General features: G+C 37.6%; 1 protein-coding gene across 1 annotated transcript in view; it reads left to right on the top strand.

Moving 5' to 3' along the window:
- Positions 1–20,378, top strand: part of ARSB (arylsulfatase B) — a 146,639-nt gene that overhangs the window by 82,732 nt on the left and 43,529 nt on the right. Inside the window, exon 6 of the mRNA XM_081054635.1 lies at positions 10,032–10,102. Coding sequence (XP_080910761.1) covers positions 10,032–10,102 — 71 coding nt within the window. The remainder of the gene's footprint in view (positions 1–10,031; positions 10,103–20,378) is intronic.

A 20,378-nucleotide genomic window follows, 5' to 3' on the forward strand; every position in this document is an offset into this window, starting at 1 on the left:
TTGGTAGAATTCACTAGTGGTTTTTTTGTATTTAAAAGGAATTTTAGCATTTATTTTTTAACATATTATGGTACAAGAAATTTTATGTAACAAATAATTACAGAACACAAGAACAGATACAAGGTACAAGGAATTTTATGTACCAGTAAGAAATTTACGATATTTATGCATCATAGAAGGCCAAGAGCTCTTCCTTGTTGCAAATTTGTCGTACTTTCAACAAAATCCACTATCGTATTTCAGGGTATTTTTGCATACGGATATCGTTATTGATTCCTAGAGTTACAATTTTAACTCATAAGCATAAATAAAAGAATTAAAAATGTATAGATACAGAATTAGTACTACCCACGTATAATGCGCATCCTTACTTTTCCCTCACAAATTTGGGCAAAAAGTGTACACTATACGTGGCAAAATATAGTACCTGGAAGAAATAGTTATTCACCTCTCTCCATTATATTTCCTTTACAAAATTTTGCTGCACATACATCTGATCAGTGCTCAGCTAAATATTCTAAGGAGATCCCTTTGCAAATCTCTTTCTGTGCAGTTTTCTATTCTCTGGTATTCTGGTACTCTGTCATATGAATGTCAGCTGTCTTGGTCTCACTGGATTCTCAGCTCTGTCTTCAACTCAGGGAGTCCAGTGGGCTATGCCTCAGTTCCCCTTCTCTGCACCAGGGCTTGGAAACTCTCTCAAGATAGTAGCTAGGGCAATGATAAGACTCACCTACTTTGTTTGCTTTTGCTCAGGGATCACTGTCCTCTGCCTGATATCTAGTGATTTGAAAACTGTCTCATATATTCTGTCTGTTTTACTTTAGGCTGTGTTAAATAGGAGGGTAAATCCAGTCTGCCTACTACTCTATCTTGGCTGGAAACGGAAATAACCCCCAAAATTTTATTGTCTTTACTTTCCTGATCAATATTTTCCTGCTTATTTTCTATTTTCAAGTGTTTGTTAATTCGATCTGGGATCATAGACCCAACTTTCTGAAATAAAATATTGAAAATATTTTAACTCTTCTTTTCAAAAAGACTTTTTAATTCTGCAGTCAACTTTGTAATCACATATAGAGAAATTGTATGTATAGATCTGTTTAATTACCTTTAATATTACCAACACTTCTTATATTATGTATCTTCCCCATTCTTTAGTTCCTAATTTTAATTAACCTTTTGATTGGTTGGTTAATATTTTAAAGTAATTTTCAGTAGAGATACATAAATGGTGAGGTTTTTAAATCTTTGCATATGAAAAAGTATCTTTCCGTTACCTTCAAATATTAATAATTTGATAAAGAATTCTTGTTAAATCTTTTCTCCTCAGCATTCTGTAGCCATTGCTTGGCTGTCTTCTGATAAGTGCTATTACAGCAAAGTTTACCAGTTTTACCTGAAAACAAAAAGGAGAACTTTTTCCCTTTATTCTTCTTTCTTTTCTTTTTATTTCATCTATATGAGAAGATGAATGTTAGCTGAACCTATTGTGGTAATCATTTCACAATATATGTAAGTCAAACCATTATGCTGTACGCCTTAAACTTGTACAGTGATGTATGTCAATTATTTCTTAAACTGGAAAAAAATTTTTAAACCTTAAAAAAAGAAAGCTGAGATTGCAGTCTTGGTATCTGACAAGATAGAACTTATGTAAAAATTATTGGTAAGTATAATGGCGGGAATGGTGCAAATGGTGATTTCTTTTTGACCCATGTATTTATTTAGGAAGGTGGTGTTTAATTTTCAAATATTTCAGGTTTTCTCCAATTATATTATTGATTTCTAATTTAATTCTGTTTGGATCAGAGGAAATACTTTTTATTATTTCAATTCTTTTACATTTGAGGCTTGGCCCCATATACAGTCTTTCTTGGTGTCTATTCCAGGTGGACTTGAAAAGAATGTGTATTCTGCAGTTGTTAGGTGTAGTGCTAGCTTTTACTTTGTGATCCAGTCAGAAAATATTTTATTTTAGTAGATGAGTTTATATGTATTGCTGTTACTGGTAACGTGTTTCCCCAAAACTAAGACCTGGCCAGACAATCAGCTCTAATGCATCTTTTGGAGCAAAAATTAATATAAGACCTGATTTATATTATATTATATTATATTATATTATATTATATTATATTATATTATATTATATCATATTATATTATAGACTCGGTCTTATATTACAGTATAATAAATAAGAACTGGGCTTATATTAATTTTTGCTCCAAAAGACACATTAGAGCTGATTGTCCGTCTAGGTCTTATTTTTGGGGAAACATGGAATATTTTTTGTCAAATATTGTTTTATGTTGTATTTATTTTTATCTTCAACTTTTTGTTTGTTATTTCTTTTATATTTAGAATGACTTTTATTTTAGTGTTCACCATTATACTAATATCTTTTTATAATTATCTCAGTTTATATATTTTTTTCTTTTTTTTTTTAATTAATTTTATTGGGGTGACAATTGTTAGTAAATTTACATAGATTTCAGGTGTACAATTCTGTATTACATCGTCTATAAATCCCATTATGTGTTCAGCACCCAGAGTCAGTTCTCCTTCCATCACCATATATTTGATCTCAGTTTATATTTTTTAAACTTAGGTTTGTCAGCTTTAAATGGCATCTTTGACTCCCACTTATTACCTACAAGAAAATCAACTAGCTTATTCAACTTGAGCCTTTCTCTCACCTTCCACTTTTATTTTTAGTTGTATTATTTCTACTTTGTCAGGGCATATAATATATATAATACTGTTCTTATCTACAATTTTCTTTTAGTCTTATATCTACAATATGTTACATGCTAATCATTTGTCCATTTCTAAAGTGTTCTAAATTATCTCTTAGTTGGAGGAATTCATTCTTCAATAGATTTCTCAGGATACTTGAAATTCTTGCATATCTATTAAAACATTTTCTATAACCTTGAGAATTGAAAAACAGTTCAACTGATATAAAATCCTTGTCTCACATTATCGTTCCTTGAGTTTCTTGAAAATGTCACCCCTCTTTTTACTTGTTTTGTATGTTGCTGTTAATAAGTTTAACGTCAACCTGATTTTCTTTTCTTTGCAAGTGACTTGGTCCTTTTGCCTTGAGGCTCAGAAGATTATAATTATTTACAGTCTAAGACTTTTACTAGATATATCTCAAAGGTGACCATGCTGGGTCAATATTCCCAGATACACAGTGAGTTCTTTCAATCTGTACATTCAGGTCTTTTATTTCAGAGATTTTTTAAATTATAGTTTTAAATTTTATATTCCATTGTTTTGTGTTTCTTGTTCAGGGACCCCAATTCTACATATTATTAAATCTTATTTACGTATCTTTTGTTTCTATCAGTTTCTCTCTGATCCTTTTTACTTTTTCTTTATTTTTATTAATTATCATCTCTTTTCATTTTTGTTCTCTGTATACTTTCATATACTTTCAGTTATATAAAATACCGCTTCATTTCTGAGAGGTTGTCTTTTCTTTCAGTTTCTTCCCTTTGTTCGGTTCTGAGTTTTTAAGTTTTTCATTCATGATATTTTTTTATAGTAGCAATTGCTGATTTAATTATATTTAATTCATGTTGAAATACCATGTAACAATTTTCTTCTGTTTTGTGGCTTCTTTTTTCCTATACTAGGGGAATGTTTTCATTTGTCAAAAGTTTTGAATTCTCATTTGCAATTTTTTTTTACTTCTATGGTAACTTTGTTTAGATCCTGGTTCTTTCTGTTGTTGTTTTTGTTTATATTTATGTATATTAGCTTTTCCTGGACCAACAATAGCAGGTGATCTGCAGGGAATTTGAATAGTTTAATTTATTTCTTAGTTCAGGGGCACCTTCTTCTATGGCTACGGTGAAGTGCAATTTCGTTAATAAGTATTGCTCCTTTCTGGTCTGTCTTATGATTCTGTGTTGTTGAGGACCTTGATCTCTTGCCTCTGCCTCCTTTTCCATTTGTCATCCAGTTGTTAGTCAACTGCTGCTGTCAGAATTGGTGGCTGCCCGAGACTGCCGTGGTGATCCTGCACACTTTTCAAGCCACTTCCCCAGTAGCCAGCCCTCTGACCTACCAGGTGTCAGACCCGTATCAGCATTTTGTCACTCAGGGTGGAGCCCTCTCTTTCTGAGGTTATTTTACTGGACATGATCTGAATACCCGTCACGCTCTTTTGCATAATTCCAGCCTGACGCTGCCCTAGAGTGGGCACCAGCATTGATCCCTTCATGTCTCAGATGGTTATTTCCTCACATTCATCCCTGGTTTAAGTAGATTCTATTTCCTGCTGATGGTATAGGCTTGAGCATTGGGTGATTTTATTTTCTTTCCTTTTGAATATGTTTTTTTTCAAAAGAATGTGGACATTGACATTTAGATGGCCACCAGTATTCTGTGGAACTCTGGAAAGTCACATGGTCTTAGGCTCTTACTCCAGTTTAAGAAAAACACTAGAAATTGTAGATGAAGCATTATAAATATGGTTTATGAAATGTAGAGAACTCCAACCAGTAGCTCTACATTCAAAGACTGCCAAGTGAATGAATATGTATGTATTTAATAAGATTCCTTAATGAAAATGTACATGAAAAAATATATATGTTTTTATAAATATATATATATATATATATTTTTTTTTTTAAGTTAAAGCAAAATGTTTAAGGAATGATTTTTTGATCCCCTACTTTACCTTTATTAACAAAAGAGCTTCTACCCTATGCCCATAGTATACAGTGCTCTGCAGGTTGTTTCAAATATTTTTGTAATTAAGTGCTACATTCTAGGATACTACATATCATGCTAGTTTCTTCTGTTTCCTCCCATGGAGTCTGATGTTTGCTCTCTGGGTGGACATAGGGAGGGGTGCCGCTGGCGGTGAGGGAGGAAAGATGTGATGGGCTAGCTCTGAGACAGCTAATGGGAGATCATTGCCCGTTTTTTGTGTGGTGCTGCCCCTGAGTCTTCTAGCTAAAGGTAGACAGAGTGAATCCATCCTTTTCCATTTTCTGTGGGATCGGGTTTTGATTCTCATGGTAGAATCCAAGAATGTGTTGTTAATCTCTTCAGCACTGGCATTAGTGAAAATCCCCTCGGGACTTTGGCATCTGGTCTTCTCTTTAGTTTCCAACACTGTTGCCAGTTTTTTCTCTTTGTAATTCTTCATGGGTTTTCTAATGGAAATTGGAAGAAAGGCATATTAGGCTCTGCTGGTTTGCCCAGATACTAATCCAGAAGTCCTACCAATTATTTTACAGTAATGGGTAGGAAAAGGTTATATGAAGGATATGATTCCATTTTTTAATAATATTACTTATTTCTTAAATAGCCTACTTTAAAAATTTAATAAGATTCCTTAATAAAAATGTACATGAAAAAATTCTCTCCTCATATATAACTCTATATCAAATGAATTTAAGTTATATATTTCCTCATTAAATAGACTCAAAATTTTATGATTTACATACCTAAACTCTTTATTTGTGGTAATGTTTGCATGTTAAAATGGCTTTTCAAGGAGCATGGGACTTATGCAAACCCAATATCACCCACACCCATATAACAAAGAAAATACACTCTCTAAGAGATTTATTTACTAGTATAATAGTTAAAAATGTGAACTCTGTGGTTAGATCTGGTTCAAATCTTGTCTTTCCCATTTATTATTTGTGTGATATTGTACAAGTTATTTAACATCTCCTAGCATCCATTTCCTCATGTGTAAAATGCACTATTAGTGGTACATGCCTCAGAGGCACTTAATGTAAGGATTTAGTGACAGAACCTGTGTAAAACACTTAGCCCCATGCCTGGAACATAGCCTCGACTCTGTAGCTTGACGTGAAGATGATAATGATGATGAAAATACTTACAATGAGTTAACAGGAGGGACATTACTCTGGGTATTTCTTGATTTTTTTTAATCAGTGACTATTTTTTGTCAAAATTTCATCGCAGAAAATGGCTATCCCTATTTCTAAAAATTTGATACTGCCTTCCAGAGTGTGTTTTATGACAGATGGTCAGCAGCTATTGGTAAAAGAAGTATGGAATGTAATAGCATTTCATTTATTTATGGGAAATGTTTTACTGCCCCACCCTTCAACTAGTTGGAAAATGAAAGTCAAAAACTGGAAACTCTATTTATAAATGGACAGTGCTGTGATCTCAGTGTCTAAAATTGTAGACTTTTAGAAAATATTTATAGCATATTGAAAACTAGTCACTGATCAGTTTTCTCCTTCCCTATTTTTTTAAACCAATCCAAAAAATATGAAATTTGAGATAAATTAAAATTTAATACTGAAATATCACCAGAGAAAATTAACTATATACCATTTTAAATAAGTCTTTAAGAGAAGAGGATAGAGAAAAAATGATGAACTCTTATTAATAGTGGTATTTGAAATCAATAGAGATATTTGTTAATTGTGCCTTAAAAATAAGCTAAATGAATGAAAATATAATACATTCAAGGAAATACTGAGGCCATCTTTATACTTCACTGAGGAGACAATTTCGCATAGTGGTTAGAGTGGGGAATTAGGGTATCAGTCTGCCTGAGTTCTAAACCCAATTCTTACCTGCTTATCCACTTGTAATCTTATAACTCACTTAACTGCAGTGTGCCAAGGTTGTGTCTATACCATAGTGTCAAGAATTAAATACATGTAAAGCATTTAAAATAGTATGTGGCACATAGTCAATGTTCTACGAGTGTAGATGCTAACCACTGTTATTCTAGCTAACCTAGCACAAACCCCCAAATAACTCCAGTTTGGTTGTTATGGATATGCACGAAACATGCCCATTTCACGGGTTTAGAGGTAGGTCTCTGTCATTCAGTGGTCAGTGTGAACAACATTAAAAACAAAACCAAAAAAACTTACAACTATCATCACCATTATTTTATATATTCTGGATGCAAGTTCTTTATTAAATGCATTTGTTAATGTTTTCTCCAATTCTACGGGTTGTCTTTTTGCTTTCTTGACAGTATCATTTGCAGAACAAAAGTGTTAGCATATGACACGATTTCTTCCTCAAAGGTATGTGTACTGAAGTGGGTTGGAGAAAAAAAAGGTTTTGTACGTTCATAACAGAGTTTTCAGCAATATCAACTGTGTGATCACCATAATCTTGTAGAATAAATTGTGGCCTCATCAAGTTCATAAAATGCTTGTGTGATTGATTATTGCTATATGACAACATGTGTTAGTGTCTACCTTCTATATGTATCTATAGGTAATGCTACAAATATTGTAGTATTTTATTATTATTTCTAGAGGCACATTTTTAATTCATAAGCATAAATAAAAGAATTTAAAACATTTATAGAGATACAGAATTAGTAATACACATGTGTAATGGTATCCTTATTTTTCTCTCACAAATTTGGGTAAAAGTGCACATTGCGGTAAGCAAAACGCGGTACCTGGTAGAAATAGTTATCCACCTCTCTCCATTATATTTCATTTACAAAATTTTGCTGCACATACATGAAATTTTGGAAGAGGATAATATACAAAATAATAATAAAATACTACAGTATTTGTAGCATTACCTATAGATATGTACAGAAGGTAGAAGCTATTTGGGGTTTGCATCTGAACTCCACAAGTGACTGGCTATATAAACTAGAGCTTTGTTTTTCTCACTAGCAGACTGTGGATAAAGGTACCTACTTTCAGGGTTGTTATGAAAATTAAATGAGGCAACATATGTAAAGTACTTAGCACAGTGTCCGGGATATGTTAAGTGCTGAATAAGCTGGTCACTTAAAACTACAAATTTCATTTCAAAATGTGAATTCTGAGGCTGCAGACATGAAAAAAATATATAACCACAGGTAAAAGTCTAGAACAGGAGATACAGATACAAGAATAACATGTAGCTACAATGGAATATTGATATTTCTATCCATTCTTCTTGTTGGTAAGAGTTTCCCTTATGACATACACTGATGTAGCTTTAACTTTAATTTCTAAGACAGAGTATTATACTGTCTCCCATGCAAGACCTCTTTTTAGACGTATCAGTGTCAAATATAGCTAAGTCGCACAGTTTACTCATTACAAACTGCATATAAAAACAATATGTTGCCATCTGTTTTCTAGGAATTTTCCTTATTTTTCAGTTTTGGCAGATGACACTGTCTGGCTGTGTAAGCAACATTATCTTCACTAGACTGTTTATTCCATTTGTGAAATGTAAATCTCTGAATAATGGCTGATGATGTCCATGGTAAGTGATTTTTCAATGATCACACAAGTTCCTTGTGTTTGGGAGAACCAATGTAAGGGGTGTTATTATTATGGCAGATATTTGGGCTCCGGGCTGATAGAAACAAAGGGAAGTTCTATAATTAGCATCTTTAAGGTAGGCACCTGTGTGACTGTTCAAAGACCCTGACTGCACAACGTTCACCGCCGGCCCCAGCATACATTAGTGGCTATGGCAATCTGTAGACAAAGAATTAGGTAAGGAAAAAGAACTGAACAGTGTTGTTCACACTGACCACTTAATGACAGAGACCTACCTCTAAACCCGTGAAATGGGCATGTTTCGTGCATATCCATAACAACCAAACTGGAGTTATTTGGGGGTTTGTGCTAGGTTAGCTAGAATAACAGTGGTTAGCATCTACACTCGTAGAACATTGACTATGTGCCACATACTATTTTAAATGCTTTACATGTGTTTAATTCTTGACACTATGGTATAGACACAACCTTGGCACACTGCAGTTAAGTGAGTTATAAGATTACAAGTGGATAAGCAGGTAAGAATTGGGTTTAGAACTCAGGCAGACTGATTCCCTAATTCCCCACTCCTAACCACTATGCGAAATTGTCTCCTCAGCGAAGTGTAAAAATGGCCTCAGTGTCTCCTTAAATGTATTATATTTTCACTCATTTAGCTTATTTTTAAGGCACCATTAACAAATATCTCTATTGACTTCAAATATCACTATTAATGTTTCCTTAGTTGGCAAACAAAATGTTGCCAATCATAACCCAGATTTTTTGAAATTTTATGGTCCTTAAAATCCCAAACCACTGCTATAGACAACTAGCTGTGAGTTTGGGGTGTAGATATTGGGCCATCTGAAAACATGGCATCTTAACTGTTATTCAGATGTGTACAAATGCCAAGGTGTTAACGGTATTTAGCAGCCTTCTGCTGGATTATCAAGTTGTCCACAGTACTCTCCCAACAACCAAGATTGTGTCTAACAACTTCTTCCGTGAGGCTGAGTATATACTAGCAAAATGACTCGGGTACTCATACCCCACAAACATCTGATGCTGTGTATGCTCCCAATTTTTTAAGAACACTATTTTGAGAGCCAGACAACCTATTATTAGGCCAATCACTTACTATGGGCCTTCCTCATCTGTAACACGACAGGGTTGGACTAAGTGATCTCCACATGTTGTTTTTTTTTCAAGAATAATGTAGGTTGTGATAGTATTTGCACATACACAGTCTTTTTTTTAATGTTGAAGAGGTTAGGCTATTTCACATTTATTTGTATCGAACGTACATTCCATGTCGCAAGTCTGGATATGGGAGACATTAATTTTTCTCGTAGAGTCTAATATTTAAAAGGCATGTTTCATCTGTAATATGGATGCTGCTCATTTTGGATGCTCTTTCTTCATTACACTGTGAGGATTCAGTATGCAGTTTACACAGGACGACTTGAATTCTCATTTCACGACTGTAAAGCACAGTCATGTTTAAATACAGCCACATTGTTTATGGCAAAAAGTCACAAGACTCGATTGTTTTAAATTGTCATGTGCTTGGCACTGAAGTTCTTATGTAAATGTTCAGTCAGTGTTATAATGTAGACAAATGACAACTACCCGAAGGTAAATGCATCTACCATAGATGTTGGAGACCTGAATTCATGACAAAGTTAACGGCAGGTTTGTTATTACTTACAAATACAAGGATAGGGAGTATTAAAATAATTCATACCCATTTGATAGAGGAAATTAATGTTTCCTAAAAAAATTCTTTTCTAGTGAAGGAAGCCCTTCCCCCAGAACAGAGCTGCTGCATAACATCGACCCAAACTTTGTGGACACTTCTCCATGTAAGTACCTTGTTCCCTGCTGCTTAACTAAATCTTTTGGCTCACAAAGACCGTTTTGTTACCTAGTGTGACTCTAGCCTCACTTTCTCCTTTTCCACTTGACTTTGCTATATAAGTAAACCATTGTCCGTGGCACCTGTTGTCCTAATCTCACTGTGGCTTTGGTGCCACAGACAGTGAATTCTCCTCTTGGCTCTGCCACTAACTAGCTGTAAGATCTTTAAGCCTTTTCACTCTCCATGCCTTAGCTTTCCCATCTATAAAAGGAGAACCCATGGGATCTCAGAAGCTCCTTCTCACTGTACATGTCATGTTGTTGTTTCCCTGTTCTTACCTGAGAGCTCCAACCCTATTCCAGAAAACTCAAGGTAGAATAAGGACTACCTCATCTACTCGAGCCGGTCAGGTGCTACCCAGCACCTGCAGTGTCTCACAGGTCCGACTACCTAGCAATCCTGGAAGTAATTTAGCTTGATTCTTCCTACTGCCTAAATTAACTCATAGGGAGCCCTGTTAATTCTTCAGGGAAAGAGGCCATTTAGCGCTCTCAGATCATAACAGGCTGTAATAATCCTGTATAAATACCATGCTAGCATAGTGAGTCTGGGCCTGGAAAGCATTACCTATTACCTTTGCCCAGCTTCCATCATAATGCTCATCTAGAGACTGTCTTCAGAAAACAGTCCTCTTACATTCTCTTCACTCACTTGGTGCTGACATCCCCTCCTTTCTAAACATACTGCTATCCTCTTCGTTCAAGCTCTCCTTACTTCTTTGTCCTTTCCAGTTTGTGCTATAACCTACCACAAGATTTCCCTGCCTAGAGAATGGCCCATGGCAAATCCGAATGTGTCACTGAGTTCATTCTCTCCAGTTCATCTCTCCAGCATCACTCCAGGCACTCTGCCATCTTCTTGCCCTACTAGACACTTGCCATGTCTAAGCATGCAGATCATCATACTTATATGTTGAATCTGCTTTTCCCTCTGCCTAAAACCCCTTTCCCTGCCTCTCCACCGTGTTTCCTCATCCCTTAAAACCCAGCCCAAGTGTCCCATCTCTGTGAATGCTTTCCAGAAGCCCCAGAAGGAGCAGTCATGCCTTCCTATGTACACTCCTTTGTATGTATCTCTGTATAGTGTTTATCAAATTCTCTTGTGTGTGCCATCATTTCCCACTAAACTGAGAGTTCCTGGAAGTCAAGGTCTATGTCATATTTTTTCACCCTCATAAGTTAACACAAATACCCAGCACTTGATAGGCACTCAGTAATGATTACTTGGAGAAGAGTTGGGATAGAATAAAGAAGTAGAAGCATTAGACTTGAAAAGCACAGGGGCCTGAGACAGGTAGGAATGGCTGGCTGTAGTATAGCACAATTTCTATTTCTACTGAAGTAAAGATGTCAATGAGAGAGGCAGGGAAAAGCACCTGAATGTCCAATGTGGTAGCCAGTCTCTGTACGTGGCCATTGAACACTTGAAATGTGGCTAATGAGACATGCTGTAAGTGTGAAATACACATTAGATTTTGAAGACTCTGTATGAAAAAGTAAAATATATTGAAATGGCATACTTTGGGTATGTTGAGCTAAATGTACTATTACGATTAATTTCACCTGTTTCTTTTTTAATGTGGCTCATAGAAAATTTTTAATTACCCATGTATTTCTGTTGGCCTAGAAGGATTATTCTAGAAGGTGCTAGGAAATGGTTTGATCAGCTACGTAAAAGGATCACAGACCATGATAGTTACTGTGAGCCTACTATATCAGCGGTTCTTAAACTTTTCTCTGTCCCAGCACACCTCAGGGATATGACACATTCCAGTCTGTAACTGGCTCACTAGAGCAGTGATTCTTAACCAAGGGCCAGTCATACCCGAATCTCTCAGGGTGGCCAGAAGAGAATAGAGGGGAGGCAGGAATGGTTTTTAAAACTTCTGAATAATGTAATGCACTGCATAAGCCCAGTAGATCATCCAGGGATGTGCTGAATATGCTGCCCACAATATAATGGTCGTAAACTGTCCGTACCTACCGAGTCCCACCTACAAATGAAAAGGCTTAAGCCCCCTTCCCTCACTAAGATGTGTTTTGTCTTGGTGTCAGAAATGGGAGCTTATGAAGTCTATTCCTATGTAACCTGGCCCTAAGGCTGCTTGCTACAGGGTTCTGCTGTGATGTTCACTGTCTTCTCTCAAGTGTCCCTAGCTCCAGTGTAAATGGTAATAAGGGCATGGAAGTCAGAATAGAGAATTTTCTTCGTTTGGCCACCCATAGCCTGTAAGGTCTTGAGCAAGTCCCATCCCTTTTCTGGGAATCGGTTTCCCACATATGAAATGATGATCTTACTGAGACCCTTTATTGCTGTTACAAATTCAGGCACACTTTCTGGCTTTCTGCTGCACCTTCCTCCTCTCTGAAGCCACCCCACGTCTTCCTGTTGGCCTTCCCTGCCAGCGTGGGACTCTTGTTCTGACTCCTGCATGTAATGACATTGACATAGAACCATATTCACTGTTGGGCCACAAAAAATAGGGCAGCATTCTCTACTGTCTGTGCCCGCAGCTAGCAAAGTGCCACTTCTTCCTTGTGCACGGGCCTTTTCTCTTGGTTTTTATATTCACTTCAAGCCACTGTGCAGCATTTGGGAAAAAGACAGCTGTCTTTGGGGGCCTGCTTTTTTATAGGATGATGGTACAAGCGCATTTCCTTTCCTATGCAATTAATTCATAGGGAAAAAATAAATACGGCTATAGGGATATATGTATTCATAGGACAGCCAAGTCTGCAAATCATATTCATAGAATCTGTTCTGTGAATATGTTCTATAGGTTTTAAGAATGAAATCAGAGAATGAAAGAGAATGAAATCAGAAAGCAGCCAATGGAGGGTATAAATTAAGGACTGACAGCTAAATTAGTGTTATCACAGAAACATTTCCTTGCTTTCTAACTCCAGCACTTCCTAGATTATGTGTACTTACTTAAGGCATTCCACCTCCACATTTCCAAAAGCCACTTTCCTAGTGTCCTCATCTGTGATGTGAAGAAAGAATTAAATGATTTCTAAAGTCCCTTCCAGCTTTAACATTCTGTGGATTTCTGTATAAATAGGCCCTTAAAGGAGCAAAGCTGCTTACTTGGTTTCTCTCATTTTTCACCCTGCTATTATAAAAAGGGTACACTGGTTAATAAGCAGTGATGTAGCCAACGGCATGATCATAAATAGATGAACATAAGAGAAAATGTTAGAAACATTGAAAGTGCTAGAGTAATTTGCATTACTATATGATTTTGTTATTACTATTAGGTTGATGCAAAAATAATTGTGGTTTAAAAGGTTAATAATTGCAACAACCACAATTACTTTTGCACCAACCTAATATATCTGGCCCACCTTTCTGATCCCTATTCTAAAACATCACTGTATCAATGAACTTTTCTAACATAACCAATCTCTCTCTTTTAGTGGGTATTGTTGGGTGAGGTGGGCCAATGTCTCCTCCTGTCATAAATCGTAGCAATAGATGTTAGAAGTTTCCTAGGGAAGCCCAGATCCCATCAGAGGCCCATCTTTTGGGCTTAGCAGCTATCCCCTCCCTCTTATTCTATGTATTTGAGGTGACCCCAGAAGCTCTTCTTACTGGTGGACTTAGGGTATTTTTCATGGCCACATATCCTGGTAGGTTGTGGCTGGAAGTACCCTCTGTCCTTTTTTTATTACCAGTAAAAATGATAAAATGTGCATGTTTACTAAAAAGAAAAGAATATAGTATTATGGCATTTAAGGGACATTAAAATTCTGTTTTCTTGTAGAATATATCTTGATCTGTTAGAATACTGCTGTAATAACTGATTTCTAATAGATTTGTAGCAAATTGTTCATATCTTATGTTAATAGCTCTCTCACATATTTTATGTTAATGGACATTCTGAATAAAAACGCACAAACAAAGCAAACCCAAGTAATGTAAGCAACAGTTGGGTATCCCCAGACATCCCTGATAGAAAAATATACAATTATAAAGCCCCTGCCTGTGGGTTCAGCCCCATCTGACTTCCCTCCAAGTCCAGAGCACCACCTCTTCTTGCTGTTCTCTCTGTGCTTCTTCCTTCCTGGCAAGTTCCTTTGCGTTGTTTCATTGGTCACCAGTCCTCTCAGTGCCTCAAATCTGGCTCTACTTTTACCTTCCTTGCCCCCAACCCCCATGGGCAGTGTTACACATGTGGTCTGCAACTACTTTCCTATGTACTTTGAGGAAAATGTATTCATCTTCAGAGGCTTTGTTCTGAGGTAATCTTGGATAACATGTTTTGGGCTCTGTTCAGATAGTACCTGTTTCTCTTTCCTCCTTCCTCAGAATACAACCCAAGAACTATTTACTCCCCCATGTCTTTAAAATATTTATTTCAAGCAGACTGACCTAGACTTGGTGTCTTTCTCCAGCAGTGTAGGGTGGGCTGTGGAGGAAACCGGTGAGAGAGCCCAAGGGAACGGGATGGTACCATTTAAGCTCATTTATGGGGAAGCCTAAAAACATCCAAAGTGGTGGGGAGCAGCTGTACTCCCCGAGATCCTGCAGGTGTGAGTTCAGCATTATTTGGTTCTGAAGAGTTCCTTCTCCAAAATCTATGCCTCCCCTAGGTGCTAGCCAACGTGCCTCAGACTAGGAAGAAAAATAATTTCAGAGGCCCACGTGCAGGCCCCAGGCTTGATCTGGGCTGTTTGGAAGTAATGACCCTACTCCATCTGCGACCACAACTCACCTTGACAGTCAGGTGTGGCATTCTGTGCATTAGAATTCTCACATACACCCAACTGTGCAACGTACACATGTATAGCTGACACATGTGCACATGCAGAAAGCACTCAGATTCTGCTGATAGAGCTTGATTGCAGGTGAAGGGCACTGACAGATGTTAGCATTTTCCACATCACCAAAGGCCAAGTCTTCAAAGTGATTCTGTACAGCTTTTTTACTATTTCATTTAAAGGACCTCCTCTCTTTAAAGGTTATAATGAGATGTTATTCCTACTCATGATTACAGGGTGAAAGAACAGTTTTCCCTCCCTCTCCTCTGTCACACGTGCATTTTCTGTGGTAAAATTGCCAAATCTATACTCAAGATCCAAGAGTTGTCCAGGTTTGCATGCTTGTAGCTACTCCCTGTTTCCTCTTTAGAGTGACTTTCAAATCCATTTCCCGACATTCAGTTGCCAGTTCCAAGATTATTTATTTAGTAGATACTGACTGGCCACGATATGCTAGGTATTATTGTAGGTATAGTAGATAAATTAGGCTTTAAGTTTTGTTAGAAACTGGTCTGGAAGAGCACATGGACATAACCTCTCACTTCCCTGCTTGATGGCTATTGTTGGATCCCAACTGCCCATAGCCACATGCAGACTCCTTAGCCTGCCTCCTCCAATCTCTGTCATTCAGCTGAAATGCCCCCTCAGCACCGCTGCAGTGCCCTCCTTCAGTCACCTTCATCTTCCTTTGCTTCTCTAACCCTTGTTTAGGAACCAGTTCATATCCCTACTTTTCCAAGAAGCTCTCCTTGATCCCACAAAACTTGAGTCCCTTGAGTTTCTCTAGAGCATCCTAGGACACTGAGCTCTTGCTATCTCAGGTGGCAGTTATTTATATTAATGTGTTTTCCCCACCCAGAGCCATAAACTCCAAGGAGGGCAAGATTTCAGCTGTATAGCTCTCAATGCCTTATGTATCAGAGACTTATGCATACTGAAAGAACATATGCTAATAAGTCAGTCATTTAAGTTGGCTATCATCCATTCATTGAATTAGAATAAATCTAGCAAGCGTAATAATAGCATACATTATTTTCAAAGCACTTTCATTTCTTTCTGGGCGTATTGGAGAACAAGCAATACAGTGGCAAATTTCTGTCTTTCAGCCTAAAATTAGTTAATGAGCAGAATTTAAAAAGATAGGATGCGTGAGGCCCACCAACTCTCAATGATGAGATTGTTCATCATTGCATAAAATACAGAGGGCAGAAGGCACCTTTCGTTCAGTTTGTCCATCCTCTTTATAATCCAGGAGGTGAAACTGAGGCATCAGTCACACAGAACTGATAAAGAACAGAGCGGGAACTCAGGGCTCTCCAGGTCCAGGCCTCACACATAAGTCACGTCCTATTGATTTCAGTGGTCTCTTTGCTTTCTGTTCCACACTTTTTTTGTGAGGAAAGAGCACCCAGATCTTTTTACAATCATCCTCTCTCAAATGTTGGAGCATTATGCATTTAAATGAGGCTGGAAAAATGGGTATAGTAGGTACACTAGCCTTGCGGTTTCACATATAATCTGACTCCATTGATGACAGCAGCTTCTGGGTATTTTTAGAAGCTTTCTTTAAGAAAAATTAACTTATTTTTCATTATAATTGACATACAGTATTATATCAGTTTCAGGTATACAACGTAGTGATTCAACATTAATATACCTTACGATATCATCACAATAAATCTAGTACCCATCTGTCACCACACATATTTATGACGATGTTATTGACTCTCCTCCCTGTGCTGTGTGTTACATCCCCGTGACCTAGCAGCTTCTGTTTGTAAAGCTAGTTGTGGAAATCCTGTTAGTACCTGTAGTAATTACATTTGAGGATGATGGTGGGATGAGGGATCAGGGTGTGGGGACAGGGCAATGTAGCCTAATGGAACATGCAGAGTTTGAATCCCAGTTTTGATATATTTCCTGTGAACATACAAATAAGTTCTTTGAGTTACCAGTTTCATTGCCTATAACTTTAGGGCAATTATAGCTATCTCCTGTAAATATATCTAACCAGTTAACAGCAATTATATTCTGGCTGTTGGGGTTGGAAAGGGGTGGCTGTACCTTTTACTTTCTATATTTCTGCAGTTTTAATTTTTAGTAATGAGCACATACAACTTCCATAATCAGGAACAAAGCCCAAAAGATTTATTTTGAACAACCAGCTTAGAGAGTTCTTGTGAGACTGTAATATCAGTACAGCTCCTGGGGTCTTAGTGAGTGGGAGTTGAAGCGTACTGGAGTTTCTGCTTCTTATGTCCACATGTCCTGGCTCAGAGAAGCTTATGTGGAACATTTCTCCTCAGTTGTCAGCCCTGAAACCTTGACTGCTTGCGTTGCAGTTCTTTCTCTTACCGAATATAGAAGCCCATTTTACAGCTTGTCCCAAAGTGAGCAGAATTTTCTGTCTTTTCTAGCAGCCAGTGTTTGTCTTCAGTAGCTGGTCAGGTTTTCCGTGGCGTGGGTTGGTGCATGCCCTCAATCGCAGAGCCGGAACACAGATAACCCTGCTCCTTTTTAATTTTCAAAGGCTTTTATTCTGCCTCCTTCACTTTGGGGAGTACTAAAGTGTGTTTGGAAATGTGGCCTTCTCGATGCCAAAGGCAGTCCCACAAGTCTCATAGCCCATCCACCCCACTTCACACAGTGCATCTCAAGTAACACACATCAAACCTTCGCTGTTAACACTTGGTGCTAGCATACTGGCTTTCATCCTGAGAAAATAAATAAACCAAACCAAACCCACAGCACTTTAAAAACACTAATTAATTCTCACCACAGGCCTAGGCTACACAGAAATGGCAAATCCCACTGCCCCAATTTTGTGTTTGGAGAAATCAGGGTAAGCAACATTTTTAAGGCTACTCAGGGCCAGATAACAGATGCTAACTTGAGGGCTTGGGCTGGACCTGCCTGAGAGAAGGGCATCTGGCCAGGGCCAGCTGCCTCACCAAATTCTCTTCTGCACAGCACCATGTGGTTACTTGCCCAGAACCCCATTTACACATCAGCTTTGATTTCTTTCCCCCAGGGTTATTACGATGATGCCATGTCCTCCGCTTTCCAACTGACTACTTAGTGATTTTCTTACTTTTCTTTAATTCTGGTAGAGTCCAGGAATTTTAGCCATGGCTTCCAAGAGTAGTTGTTTAAGGTCTATGCTGACTTGGACACACAATACAAAAGTTAGATTGCCCTCCACATAGTCCCTTTCAGACCCAGCAGCAGTGCCCTCTCCGCCCTCCACACTGGAACCTACTTCATACCCAAGTTTGTTCAAGATTTGGGCATATCCAGGCCCCCTCCTTTCTTTCCCAGTCTGGACTACACATCCTCCTACCTCAATTCCTCAATCTGACTATCTGCAAGGATAAATATATGCACCTTTCTTGTACTAGTCAACCATAAAATTCTGGATAAACATAAAACTTCCCTAAACTTGATGTGACATATCCAGTGGAATTAAACTATATTAAGTCCCCTTTCTAAATATTTATTAATCTGTTCAGATTTTTTAGGAGTTTTAGGATGCTTATGTATAAGGCTGAAATAAAACTTTAAAAACATTTCTGAGAAACAGGCTGTAGACAGCTGAGTACATGGTCTGCCTTACGGAACCCATAAGGTAAGATGGAAGTAACAGCCATTTGTAGACTGAAGTTGGTTACCTCTGGCAGCAAATACCCAGGGACTGAACATCTGTCCCCTGCTTCTTAAGAGCCTTTTGAATCAGTGGAAAAGAATATATGCCCAGTAAATGATATTAACACAGTTATAAAATAAAGTTATAATAACAGTTATAAAATAAAATAGCAACAAATGATAAACGATATAAATGAGAGGCATTTGGGGGTGATTAGGATAGACTTCCTCAAAAAGTACAGTTTTATGTTTGTCTATTATTTCGGCAATTTTAGTTTTATCTTTTCTTGATTTTAATGTGAGTGGAGGAAAATAATATTTAACACTATATTAATTTTCTATTGATGCTGGAACAAATTACCGTAAGCTTAATGATTTAAAGCAACATAAATTTATCTTACACTTCTGTAGGTTAAAAGTCTGATACGGGTCTCACGGCACAAAAATGCAGGGTGTCAGCAGGCCCTCATTCCTCCTGGGGGCTCCAGGGAAGACTTATTTCCTTGCCTTCTCCAGCCTGGAGAAGCTGCCCACCTTGCTTAGCCTGTGGCCTCCTTCCTCCATCTTCAAAGCCAGCAATGGAGGGTTGAGTCCTTCTCATAACACATTGCTCCAACTTTGCTTACCTATCATTTCATCTCCTCCTCTGAACTCCTTCACATTTTAAGGACTCTTGTGATGACACTGGGCCCACTTGGATAACCCAGGATAATCTCCCTACTGTGTTTTCCCGAAAATAAGATCTAACCGGAAAATAAGCCCTAGCATGATTTTTCAGGATGCTTGTAATATAAAATAAGCCCTACAGTACTTTCCTGAAAATGAGACGTGGTCTTATATTAATTTTTGCTCCAACAGACGTATTAGGGCTTATTTTACACTACAAACATCCTGAAAAATCACACTAGTGCTTATTTTCCAGTTAGGTCTTATTTTCGGGGAAACACCGTATTTTCAGGGCAGCTGATTAGCAACATTAATTCCATCTACAATCTTAATTTCCCTTTGCATATAATGTAACATATGCACAGGTTCCTGGAATTAGGACATGGACATTATTGGGGGCCTTTATTCTGTCTACCATAGTATTCTGTTGCAGTAGCTTTTATAAAAAATACGAAGAGTAGCCTGGTTGGAGAGAAGAACACAAACATACAAAAAGTTAATAGAAAATCTAATAACAGTGCAAGGCAGCAGTGGTGGAAATGTTACAAGTTGTACTTGATTAATTGCCAGATCATTTTTATAGCATCTTATAGAGAGCTGGTATGAGAGTGAAGGAGGCTAAGTCACACTGGCTAGTTCATGGAAGGAGGAGAGCTTGGTCTTTACCCGGAAGTAAGAATTCTGGAGATAGAAAAGGCCATCTTGGCACATAGAAGAGTATGACTAAAAGGTTGTGTGTGTAAGCCTGGTCCGAGGACAAAGGGAGGGCAGGAAAGAGAAGATGGGCGAGATAAATAAGGATAGTATGTCAGACGAAGGAGATTAGACTTGATCTCGTATGCAAGGCGGAGCTCCCTGTTTGTTTTTTATACATACAAGTAATACCGTGGGAGGATTTTTGTGTTGAAATTTTGAAAAATACAGAAAAGCTTAGAGACAAAAGCAAAAATCACTCTAATCCCTCTTTCCTGTCCCCCCAAAGTAAACATTGTTGATATTTTGGTGTGCTTTTTCTGTTCTCTCTCTTTCTCTCCTCCCCCCTGGATCCCACTCACTGACTGACACATACATTTATACAGATTCTTACAGAATTCAGATCACATGATATATTCTTTCATTACCTAAATTTTCAGCGTAATTAAGTGTAGAAAT

The sequence above is a fragment of the Rhinolophus hipposideros genome (assembly GCF_964194185.1).
Source record: "Rhinolophus hipposideros genome assembly, chromosome: 7".
Taxonomy (NCBI): Eukaryota; Metazoa; Chordata; class Mammalia; order Chiroptera; family Rhinolophidae; genus Rhinolophus; species Rhinolophus hipposideros.